An 11,796-nucleotide genomic window follows, 5' to 3' on the forward strand; every position below is an offset into this window, starting at 1 on the left:
GGTAGAGTCACCATCCCTGGAAGTGCACAGAAAAATGTGTGGATGTGGCACTTGGGAACATGGGTTATTGGTGAACGAGGTGGGGGTGGGCTGATGGTTGGACACAGGGATCTTAGAGGACTTTTCCAACCTCAGCCTGTGCAGATTTGCTTGAAGGCAGACCTATTCTCATTTACACATCTTTGAGCTCCCCAGCCATCTCACAAGTGTGCGCTGGAGAGCCTCGCCTAATTAAATTTCAGGAGAGCTCTTGGGAGTTGTGTGAGCTTTGGTTAAGAGATCTCAGGACTGTCAAATGAAAGATTCATCTCCCAACTCTTTCTCCTTGCAGCAAACGCTGCAGAGCAGAGCCAAATTTACTCTGCACTTCACACATCTGGATACTAACTCGCTGGTAGGGTTGGGAATTACTTCCAGGAGACAGACTGACTCATGGACTGGAGGGGGCTGAGGATCTGCTCACATTTCAGATACCAGCCCATGGCATCTTTTCTCCTTGCTCTTTTCCCTGCTTCTCAGAGTTTTACTCTCTGCTGCTTTCCTAAGGCAGCACAGTCATCCCACATGGTAGGGAATTTCTCATCATGGTTCCTTGGTGGTGTTACGTCACACACAAAGCACTCTGTGATGCTGCTGCTGCAGCCCTTGATGTGTTTGGAGACTTTTAATCTTCTGCCAAGCACAGGAGAGGCAAAATCCAGGGCAGGGTGGGTGTTGGTGTCTCACAGTCCATCCTCTCACCCAAGAGGCCCCATCAGAGCTGGGTTCTCCAGCTGATGAGTCACCCCAGGAATGAAGGGTCACTCCTGCAGCTTGTAGGATGATGGACAACTTCATTAAGCTGGAGGTGAGGACCCCTCGGTGTGTTTGGTGAGTCTGGACCTCTGTTAGGTTTTGGTCTCCTATCGGTGATTCAGTGATTCCCTCTCTGTACCTCGGTTTGAAGCAGAAATAATTCTGCTGACTCACCTGGGGCTTAACTATTGTCTGTAGAGGGCTTTGAAATCCTAAAGGATCAATGCCTTGAGAGTGTGAGTGATTGTGGCATGAGCTCACCCCAGAATCCAAGCGAGGAAACAAATTCCCTCGGCTTGGAGCAGCAACTCCGTGAAGCTCTGCACAAGTCTGTGGGGTTTTTTCCTTACCTTTGTGCTAATGGATCCATTGTTTCGTGTAAAGGTTTCTCCTGCTCTTGTTCTATCCTGTCTGACATTTACAGTACTCTTTGTTCCATTAGCAAAGTAACTTGAGATAGTTTATTATCCTTTGGAGACTTCACTGCCTTCTGTTTAACTTCCACGTGACTGGACCCTGAAGACAAAACCTCTTAAAATAGTGTGTGAGGCTAAAAATAGTGAGGAATGAGTCGTTTCTTAGGAGTCAAATAATTAATTTAGTGCACTTTAGCAAGATCTGCAACGTTAGGAAACACCCCTTGTTGTTTCCTCTTTCTCTTCAGAGCCACCAAATCTTGCAGCAGCTTTCTCAGGGAGTCAAGGTGTGTTTTACCTCACAGCTTGAAGCCGTAATTTGTTTCTAGCAACTACAGCTCCTTTATTCCAGAGGAACAGACAAATAGCATTTAATCACGTTCTGAATCACCGGGGGCAGGAATTGCTCCGTGATCCGAGTTTGTTACACAAGGACACACTAAAGATGTAAGAAAATGGCAAAGGTTACTGCTGGGGCTTTCTGGCGTGTTGCCACCACAGCACCTGAGGGACCCAGATTGTTTGGGTCCCCCTCAATGAGTGCCTCATCCCAGCCCCACACAAACACTGTTCTGATTCCCCAGGAGCTCAGCAGTGGGATGGGTGTTGGAAAACATCAGGATTTACCGAGCCACATGTGTGGGAATATCTTTTTCTTGCCATCAAGGCTTTGCTCACTCCCAGGCTGAAGTAATGCAGGAGGCAGGAGAGATGTGAATCTGGGAAAGAAGACAAAGGGGAAGTGCAGGGATTCGGTGTCTGAGCAGAGATGGAGCAGCGGGGAATCAGAGCAAGGACCTGGGCAGCCAGGCAGGGTGTTCACATTTTGGAATGAGACCTCAAATCCCAGCTTGCTCCAGCCTTGTCTGAAAGTCACCTCCTCACAGCAGCACCAGCCGTGCTCCGGCTTGGGAAGTGCCTGGCACTGCCTGGTATGGGATGGGCAGCAAAACTCATCCATTCTCCAGCCTCCAACTTCAGTTCTGTGCCTCCAGCTGATTTCACAGCGGTGAAGCTGCTTTTGGCTGATTTGTGTCTGTCTCTCCAAGGCCAACCTGCACAGGAAGGCAGAGCTGGGCAGTGTCCAGGTGCAGGCCCTTGGAGCAGGAGGCTCCAAGTTACTTGGGCCAAACTTCCATTCCCTTGTGTGGCCTTTGGCAGTGTGCTGAACACTCTGTGCCTCAGTTTCCCAGCCTGAAGAACAGGATGATCCCAATTAGCAGAGTTGGATGAGTTTGCAGAGTGCAGGAGGGCAGGCTCTGTTCCTCTTCATCCCAAGTGATGTCGCCTCCATCCTCTCATACTCCCACAGGGATATGCTGGAGAGCCCAAATGGCCAAAAAATGTCATGTATAGAACAGGCATTAATGCCCAAGAGTGCCGAGGCCCCATGGCAGGGCTGGCCTCTCCGATTGCTTTGTTTTCCTGCTGGCTGAGTCGCTAACCTTCCAATAAACACCAGAGTCATTATCATAAAAATGTGGAAAATGCTGTCATTAAACCCCACCGGTTTCGCTTTCAAGTGCCTCTTTCTGGGACATCAAATTCATTTAGCTCATTCTCCAAAGCCACAAATCCTGAGTGGCTGCAGTAATGTGTGTGGTGGGAGGTGAGAGCACAGCAGGAATTAAATCGGGTGGAGAGGCTCTTCGGAGGGCTCGGCTGGGTTTATTGCAGGGGTGAAGATGTGATGCCTCCAGTTGCTCACCCCTCTCTCCCCTCAGCCCTGGGGTCCCTCAGGATGTTTTCCAGAGACCCCAGTTCATGCTCTGGAGCTGTGCTGGAGATGGTGGGTGCAGTGCAGAATTTGGAGGTGCCCTCTGGAGAACCCGAGCATCCAGCAGGATGAGCAGGATGCAGCAGAGCCTGCCTCTTAGAAAAAGAGGGGTTTTATTCCAAAATAAAAGAAGAAAACCTCAAATGCTTTCAGCAGCAGAGCCATAAATCCCTATGGTTAGGGTCCTCAGAGAAGCTGTGACTGCCCCATCCCTGGAAGTGTTCAAGGTCAGGTTGGACAGGGCTTGGAGCAACCCCCGATAGTGGAAGGTGTCCCTGCCCACAGCAGGAGGTGGGACTGGATGATCTTTAAGGTCACTTCCAACTCAAACCATTCCAGGACTCTGTGATTCAATGATGATCCCATTCCCCTTAGCAAAAGTGGAATGACATCATTAAGGGTTCATCCGTGCACTGGGATGGCTGAGCTGTGTCTGTGTGGTTGGGAAGTGTGATGCTGGAGCCAAAATCTGAGGGTTTACATAAAAACATAAAAATGGGATTTCCAAAAGGGCTTGGAGTCAGCTGGGCCATGCCCGAGCTCGAAAAACACCTGCAGCTTATAGAAATGACCTGTGAGGCTGAAATCTCAAATTCCTCTGAGTCTGTACAAGACTTCCATAGGAACCAGGACTTGTTCAAAAGTTTTTTATCTCCCAAAAATAAGCAGGATTTTGCTCCTCTGGGGGAGTTCCTGGCACAAGCCCACCCTGGAGCAGCACGGTGCCATGTGCCCGCTGACGTGCTACGGTATTTGCGGAGCATCGGCTTCTGCGAGGGGAAGAAGAATCCTAAAATTATCTTTACTTACTTAGAACATAAATAGAAGACAAATTGCTTATCAGCTGTTTCGTTGGAAAGATATTTAAAAATACTTGGGAGAGGAAACGTGCACTCTGCTGGAGATCCGGAGCCACGCCGTATCCCCAGGGTCTGGGCGCCTTGCGGACAGAGCTGCCGGCTGTCAGCAGGGATCATTCCTGGGAGGAAAGGGTTCAGTTCATGGAGAGTTTACCAGGGTGACAACTTATCCAAGTCATGCCAAAAACACACAGAAAAGACACTTCAGGCAGATCACTGGGAATGAGAAAAATCTTCCGTTCCTGACTGGGAAGGTTGAGCCCACTTTGGAGTGTGGCTGCAGTGAGACAAGAGCTGCTAAACCTGCCTTTGTTTGGGCACAGGGCAAGTGCAGAACAAGGCAAGAGGAGCATCAGGTGCTTCCAAATGGATCCTTCCCTCGTGAGGAGGAAGGAGTGTAATGGCTTTGGAGGGAGCAGAGCCGGCAGCACGTGTCCTGTGCCGGGTGACCCAGGGGATGAGCTGGGCTGCTCCATGAGCTGTACTGCTGCCATTCATTAATGGCTCTATTAAACATGAAAGTGCTGAGGCCCTTCTAATGTCCAGAGCACTCAAGGGGTGACAAGAATAGCCCATCCAGCAGGGATTGGCTCGGAGTGAGACGGGAGCCGGCTGCATCCTTACTGTAAACCTGGGCGTTTCCAAGAACTCGAGCCGTGGATGAGCTGGACTCTGCTCTGGTTCATTACAGGAACGAGTTGTGCCCTGCACAGATGTAACTTCCAGCATCCTCTTACGAAAGGCTGGATCCCCCTCTTGCCGACTGGGATTTGCATTCACTCCCAGCCTTCTCAGAAGAGGAAAACCATGAGGCTCCACACTGATGTTGCCCATCCCCGCATGCTCTGATCCTTGCTGGGCCCTTCCTACAGGAGGAGGACATTGCTTGACTGAGATCCCACACTCAGAGGGGTCCCCAGCATGGCTCTGTCCTCAGTGTGAGCCTGAAAAAACATCCCCCAGCGTGGAGGGGCACAGAACACCAAAAACTGCAGGCTGGGCTGATAGAGAAAGTTTCCACTGGGAACTTATGCCTGTTAGATGGGAGAAGATGGTGCTGGATGGTGAAGGACTGGGGGATCCCAATGATGGGAAGCAGCCTGGATGGGATTCCTTTGGACCCTGTTAAAATAAAATCCACAAGGAGAAATCCTGACCTCTGCTCAGAGAAGCTGTGGCTGCTCCATCCCTGGAAGTGTCCAAGGCCAGGTTGGATGGGGCTTGGAGCAGACTGGAATATGGAAGGTGTCCCTGCCCATGGCAGGGGGTGAAATGGGATGGACTTTAAGGTCTTTTCCAAATCAAACCATTCCATAATTCTAAAATGCTGAGATGAAAATTAATCAAGCTACTGTGTGGCCTGAAAAAAACCCTGGAAATTATTCAGTCCTAGTTCAGCATATGAAGCCAAGAACTTCCCTAATAAACAGGAGGAACTGGAATTGCTCTCTGATGAGCATAAACTTTACCTGCTTGGTTTCATTAAGGAATCTGGGGGCGGGGGGGGGAAGTCAGCTGACTGGAAAGGCAGAATTGATGGTGTTATCATATTTAAGAACTGAGTGGCAGAAGAGGGGAAGCAGCCTGACAAACCCATTGCTAATGGTCCTGAGCACTTCACCACAGGGAACACGGAGGATGCTCACGGATGCTTGGGATGCTCCAGGATTCGGGGGAATGCCCAGAGGACGCTCGAGGCCATGGGGACAATGCCAAAGGCTACAGGAAGGATGCCCACGGGCGCTCGGGTTGCTCTGGGTTTCAGGGGGATGCTCAGGGATGCTCAGAGGATGCTCGGGGCCACGGGGACGATGCTAAAGGCAACAAGGGGATCCGCTCACGGATGCGCGGGATGCTGCGGGTTGCAGGGAGACGCTCAGGGATGCTCAGAGGATGCTGGGGGCCATGGGGAGGGTGCCGGCATCCCGGAGGGGGGGGTTGCCGGGGGAGGGCGGCCGGGGGCTGCCGGGGCGGAGCCGCGGGGCCCCTCCCGACGGCGCTATAAACCGGCGGGGCGCGGGCGCGGGGCAGCCGTCGCTGGGGTGCCCGGGGCCGGGCACAGCCCTGCCCGCCACCCTGCCCTACGCCATGGCGAGGGGACAGCTGTCGGGGGGCGCCTGGGGGGCCCTGGTGCTGCTGGGCTTGATGCTGCCGGCCGCCCCGGCGGGCGCCTGGTACAAGCACGTCGCCAGCCCCCGGTACCACACGGTGGGTCGAGCCTCGGGGCTGCTGATGGGGGTCCGCCGCTCTCCCTACCTCTGGCGGCGGGAGCTGCCGGCCGAACCCCTCCGGCACGTCGGGACCCCCGCCGGGGACAGCCCCCGTCCCCGGGCCGCCCCGCCGGGGAGAACCCCCCGGCCGCCGCCCCGGCCCCGCCGCCGCCCGGCCCGGCCGCCTCCTGCAGCGCCTGCTCCGGCGGGGCTGGGGCTGGGGCGGCCCCCGGCCGGCCCCCGCACGACCCCCGCCCGGCCCCCGCCAGCCTCAGGTAACGCCCGACGGCGGGCGGGAGAGGGGCCGGGGGGATCTGGGGGGATCCGGGGGGATCCGGGGGGATCCGGGGGGAGCGGTCGGGTCGCGGTGCTCCGGGATGCTCGAGGGATGCGATCCATGCACGGGATGTGGAGTCCTGCGGTCACTCTGCGGCACCCGGGGTCACCAGGTCATGGGCAGTGTGGAGCTTTGCAGGGGTTTCACCAGGAAATTGGGGTTCAGGGAGCCTTGGAAGGGTGTCACCGGGTAAGTGCATGTTTATAGGGGCTGCACTTTGCCTTTAGGGCAGAAAAAGATCTGGATGAAGTGTCCAAGGTCGCATTGGACGGGGCTTGGAGCAACCTGGTGTAGTGGAAGTTGTCCTTCCCATGGCAGAGGGCGGAACTGAAGGATCTTTAAGGTCCCTTCCAGCTCAAACCATTCCAGGACTGTAGGATTTCTGTGCCTCCCGTTTGGTGCATCACAAACCCGCACCCTGTGGGGCTGAGCTGTCCATGCCTGAGGGGTGTCCATGGGGCATCCATGGGGCTGGCAGCCTGGGATGGTCCCAGCATGGCCCTCCCCACCTCGGGACCCTTCTCCTGCCCCTCGGGGCTCAGCCTGGCTGTGTGGAACTGCCTCGGGGTTGGCTCCAAGCTTTACATTTCTTTCCTCTTATATAAAGCTGGAGCCAACATCCAGCTGAAATCACCGAGGCTTTTAGCTGTTGGATCAGCCCCTGAAACATGTAGCTGTATATTCCTCCTCCACTTTGTTTTTCTGGAGGAAATCTGGGATTAGAATAATTTTGGGAAAGCTCAGACAGGTCAGCCCAGCCCTGGATATGTCTGTGCTGTCTTGGGTACCACAAGCTCTGACCTGGGTACTCTAGTGCATCCCTCTGATTTCCCAGCCAGATTCCCACCGGGAGCCCTGTGGGCAGGTCCAAACCTGGAATTTGGCTCTGTGTGAGGTTTATCTGTGTGAGGTTTATCTGTGTGCGGTTTATCTGCGTGCATGGTGGCAGAAATGGAATCTGCAGGTCACATCTGAGCCTGTGGAGGAGGAGATTTAATGAAAATTGTGAATGGTGCTGTGGTTTAAACACTGCACTGAGGAGAAACAGGGTCCCACGTGGGGAGGGAAGTGGTGCTGGAGCTGGATACTCCAAAATAATCCAATTCCCTCTTCTCCTTCCAGCTCTTCCCGCTTGAAGACCTGGCTCTGACCCGCTGACTGACGTGGTGGAGATTCTTCCTGTGCCAGAGGAGCACTGACTGCCCCAGGTGGGATCTGCTCACCTGGCTGGCAGGGAAGGCTCTCCTCAGGATCTCCTGGTACTCTGACCTCTCTGAAACCACACAGACAATGACATCCCAAAAAATCTGATTTCTCACGGCCGCTGCTCAGCCGCAGCGGCAAATTCATCTCGTTTCCAGGTCAGCCTTGCGCTATGAACTCGGGGAGAAAGAAACAGGGGAGATATTTATTTTTGTTTATTTTTTTTACATTTCTGTACTGGCTTGTTTGCAATCTGATAGAAACATGTACTGTTCGCTTCCTCGGAACCTGCCCTCATTAAAATGAGATGTGATCAAAGGAAACTTTGGCTTCCTGGTGCTGTTGGAGGGTCTTGATAGGGTTTTTTTGAGAGCAAAACCTGGTCTGGCTGTGCACGGGGCAGACACGTCAGCAGTTGGGTTACTCCCAGATATTTCTGACATGATTTAACTCCTTGACACAATTTTTTTCCGCAGTTTTAGTTAATCTCTTTTACTGCCTGTCTGGGAGTCACTGCCAGGCCGAGTGCCAACTCAGATGACAAAATTTTGGGATATTTCCTCAACTGGGCTGTACAAAACCTCTGCAAGCCCTCACTGCTCTGCTTGTGTTCTGCCTGCTCAGGGTTTATTTTTTGTTTATTCCCATTGATGGAAATAAATGTCAATCCCCATTAAAACAGGGAGAAGCCTCAGAGTTGGGCAGGAGCATGCAGGGAAGGAGTAAGATCTGGGATTTAGAGAAAACTGGGGTTTGGGGGCTGAGTCTGGCACTGCTGAGCTTTAACCTGCCAGTGGATTTTGCAGGAAATTTGACAAAAAGAAACATTTCCACCCCTTTTGGATGAACCCCCTGCTCCTGCCAAGGTTTGTGCTGCCTTTGGAGTCTGTAAGGAAAAACACCTCATGGGGCTTCTCAGGGGAGCCAGACCAGGCCAAGCCCTCCCTGCCACGCTCCCCTTGCCCTGCATCCCTCACTGGCTCTCTGGGAGGATTTTAGGAGCTGTAGCCCATGAAGGATTGTTCTCTCCCAGTTGTTTCCCCACCAGTTTCTCCTCCATGTCCCCTCTCCTTCCCTCCTCCCATGATTTTCCAGTTCCTGCTCTTGGGTGGGGTGGTGCTCGGATGGGACCCCTGGGACACAACTGCGGCACTTGAATCCATCCTTGGCAGGAGCCAGGATATGGAGTGGCCATGAGGACAATTTCTCCAGGAAAAGAAGAGATAAAATGAGGTAGAACATGTAAAGCTCTGCTTTGAACAGGGGGGTGAAGGATGATGGGATGAGAGACCCTCATCCATTGGAAGCAAACACCTGAACATGCCAGTTGCTGGCATGAACCCAGTGACACATTCAGTAAACCCTTCACTCCTCATCTTGGAGAATCATTTTTCCTGTAGACTACAAGATGACTCCCCACTGGGGCTGTAAAATAATTTCCTCTGTGCTCCTGTTTCTGTGGAGAAATCTGGGCCTTCCCTGGGGGTCAACGAGCCAAATAAAAAGGAAAGAAGCTTAAAAAGGCATTTAATTACACTCCCACCTCAGGGCAGGACCCAGCCATCCCTAATGGATCCTTTCTAAAGGCTGATCCTGAGGGAGATCCCACGTTCCCCTTGGTTTTCCCCATCACATCCCCTTGCTCCGAGGGGCTACGTGCCCAGATCACGGGGATCCCACAGCTTGGGCCACAGAGCCCCCCTGTCCAGGCCCCCAGGAATGCTCCAGGATGAAATGCAGCCACAGGGATGCTCAGGGGGAACGCCAACATCTGGGATTTTTGCAGCTGGGAGCAAAGTGAGGGGACAAAAGCTTTAGAGAGGAGCATGGACAGGCCCAGAGCTGCACATCAGCTCCTGGCCCCATTCAGGGTCCTGGTGCTTCCTGATCCCCCAGGGCAGCTTTACAGGAAAACTGCAGCCAAGGAGGTCAATTGCCAGCAGCATTTTGGGATAGCTGGGGGGCTCAGAAACCCCCGGGTGCCAGTGGGACAAGTCATCCCTCCTGCTGTGTCCTAGAGGCTGTTGGGTGGTGGACAGGAGGCGCCAGGATTGCAGCAGCTTTCCCGTGCCCTCTTGTGGTCACGCCAGTCACCAGGGAGGTGAGGATGAGTCCTGCCAGGGTGTTCCCATCCCTGCACCTTTGCAGAGTGGGAAACTGCCCCAGTGGGTGTCCCTCTGCCTGTGTGGCCCCAGCCAAGGCCACAGGTCCTGGAAAGGATGGATACTCCAGCTCTCTCCTGTCCCACTGCCCCGTGTGTGGATCAGGGCAGCCCAGGGATGTCAGGGCAGCTCGGGGTGCCCATGCAGAGTCTGGAGCTGGATCTGGCCCAGCTCCATCCCCAAGGCTGCCTTGGCACTCTGTGGTTCCAGAAGAGGCTGGCCATGCCCGACGTCCCAGTGCCAGCGGATGCGGTTTTGTTCCAGGCTCAGAGGCTGGTGAATCCCAAGGACCAGGCAGGCAGGAAGACGTCCCACCCCAACCCGGGGCAGCTCCCTTTCCTTCCCGGCTCCCTGGCCTCTCCCAGGGGAACAGCAGCAGCCAGTGGGGGCTCTGGGAAGGGCAGAGGCTGGGACAGGAACCGCCTGGCCCGGAGGAGCTGCCGTGAGCTCACACCGGGCTGGTCCGGGCACACACAATGGCTCCTGCGGGTACCAGGAGGAAGAAAACTCCCCAAGGAATTTCCTCCATCATTGGCCCTGCTCAGAAGCTGTTCCTCAGGGATGCAGGCCAGGACTGAGCACATCTCTGGCTGTGGATGGAAATCCCTTGCATGGAGCTGGCTGTCCTGAGTGATCCTGGAAATGGCCTCAAATGTTGCTGTGGGGAGCTCTGTGCTGAGCTGGGCTCTGCCGGGGATCCCATCCCTCCCATCCTCTCCTGTCCACACTGACACCAGCCAGGGCACTGATGGGGGCTGGAGATAAGGGGTAGGAGCTGCAGGTGACAGGACCTCTGTGTCCAGAGTGTCCAAAGCACTGACAAATGACTATGGCTTAGAGATCCTGACCCTGGTGTCCCCAGCTGTGCTGCAGCAGCCCAGGGCTGTTCCTGGGGAGCCCAAGGGGAAATGCTGGATCAGGACCCTCCTGCAGGGCCCTCAGGTGTCCCCAGGCCCTGCCAGCCTGGAGGTGCCACCCCCATGTTGAGTGTACACAGGGCTGTATTTGGGGAGTGCCTGCTCTGCTTTGGGGCAGCTCAGCTGCCAGGGCACGTGCCACCAGGAGCAGAGGGGACTGAGGGGACTGGTGCTACCAGGAACAGAAGTGACCTGTGTCACCTGGAGCAAAGGGGACATGTGCCACTGGAAGCAGAGGTGACCTGTGCCACCAGGAACAGAGGTGGCAGAGGAGACCTGTGCCACCAGGAACAGAAGTGACCTGTGCCACTGGGAACAGAGACCTGTGCCACCAGGAGCAGGTGACACTTCTGGGGATGGACGCTTCCAGCACTGGCTGCCCCTCGAGATGGATGCTACTGAGGATGAGTGCTCACAGGGCCCCAGAGCCACCGCTTCTCTGACATCCACGCCCTTGCTGTGGCAGGCACGGTGACATGCCAGTGTGGCACCATTGGCAGGACCAACCTCCTCAGGACCCAGCCCCTCTGGAGTTGCATTATCCATGCGGTTTTCATGCAGACACCAGATACATCCCATTTTTCCAGGGAAAGGTGTTGTCCTGTCTGGCAGGGCAGTGGGTGTTCTGTCCCACGGGGACACCAGGGGTGGGAGCAGCATCCCTGGAATTCCCCCGTGAAAGCCTCAGGTGTGGCCAGCCTGTCTGGGCCCGTGGCCAGCTCCACGCCTGCACAGCACCCGGCAGCACCGGCCCCTCCAGCTCAGCTCCCACAGCTCTGCCACCTCCTGCAGAAAATAAAGGAGCTGCCAGGTTGTGCAAGAAGGATCTCCTGGCTCTCAGCAGCGTGGCTGAACTTTCTGGACTTTCACAACCCACAAAACCTGTAATTAATCCTCCTAATGATCGGTTCTCCTTCTATCCCCATCAATCTAACCTGGGAAATGTTTACAGCTCAATAGTGCCACACACAGAGGCTCAGGGAAAATGAGATGGGGTGTTTTTTTATGAGCTCTCCTCTCATTCCTGGTTCCTCCGGCAGCACAAATAAATCATCCCCTTTGAAAACATCCCCTGGGAGCAGCCAGGCCCAGCAGCCCCACGCTGAGTGATGGTGAAAC

At 54.7% G+C, this 11,796-nt stretch overlaps 1 protein-coding gene across 1 annotated transcript; it reads left to right on the forward strand.

Moving 5' to 3' along the window:
• The first annotated feature begins 5,900 nt into the window (after positions 1 to 5,900).
• On the forward strand, positions 5,901 to 7,958 carry NPW (neuropeptide W). Its single transcript, XM_066329593.1, is given in 4 exon segments — positions 5,901 to 6,162; positions 6,165 to 6,229; positions 6,232 to 6,333; positions 7,518 to 7,958. Coding segments are annotated over 4 exon segments (429 nt in total). The 5' UTR covers positions 5,901 to 5,936; the 3' UTR covers positions 7,554 to 7,958.
• The last annotated feature ends 3,838 nt before the right edge of the window (positions 7,959 to 11,796 follow it).

This window comes from Sylvia atricapilla, chromosome 15, assembly GCF_009819655.1.
Source record: "Sylvia atricapilla isolate bSylAtr1 chromosome 15, bSylAtr1.pri, whole genome shotgun sequence".
Taxonomy (NCBI): Eukaryota; Metazoa; Chordata; class Aves; order Passeriformes; family Sylviidae; genus Sylvia; species Sylvia atricapilla.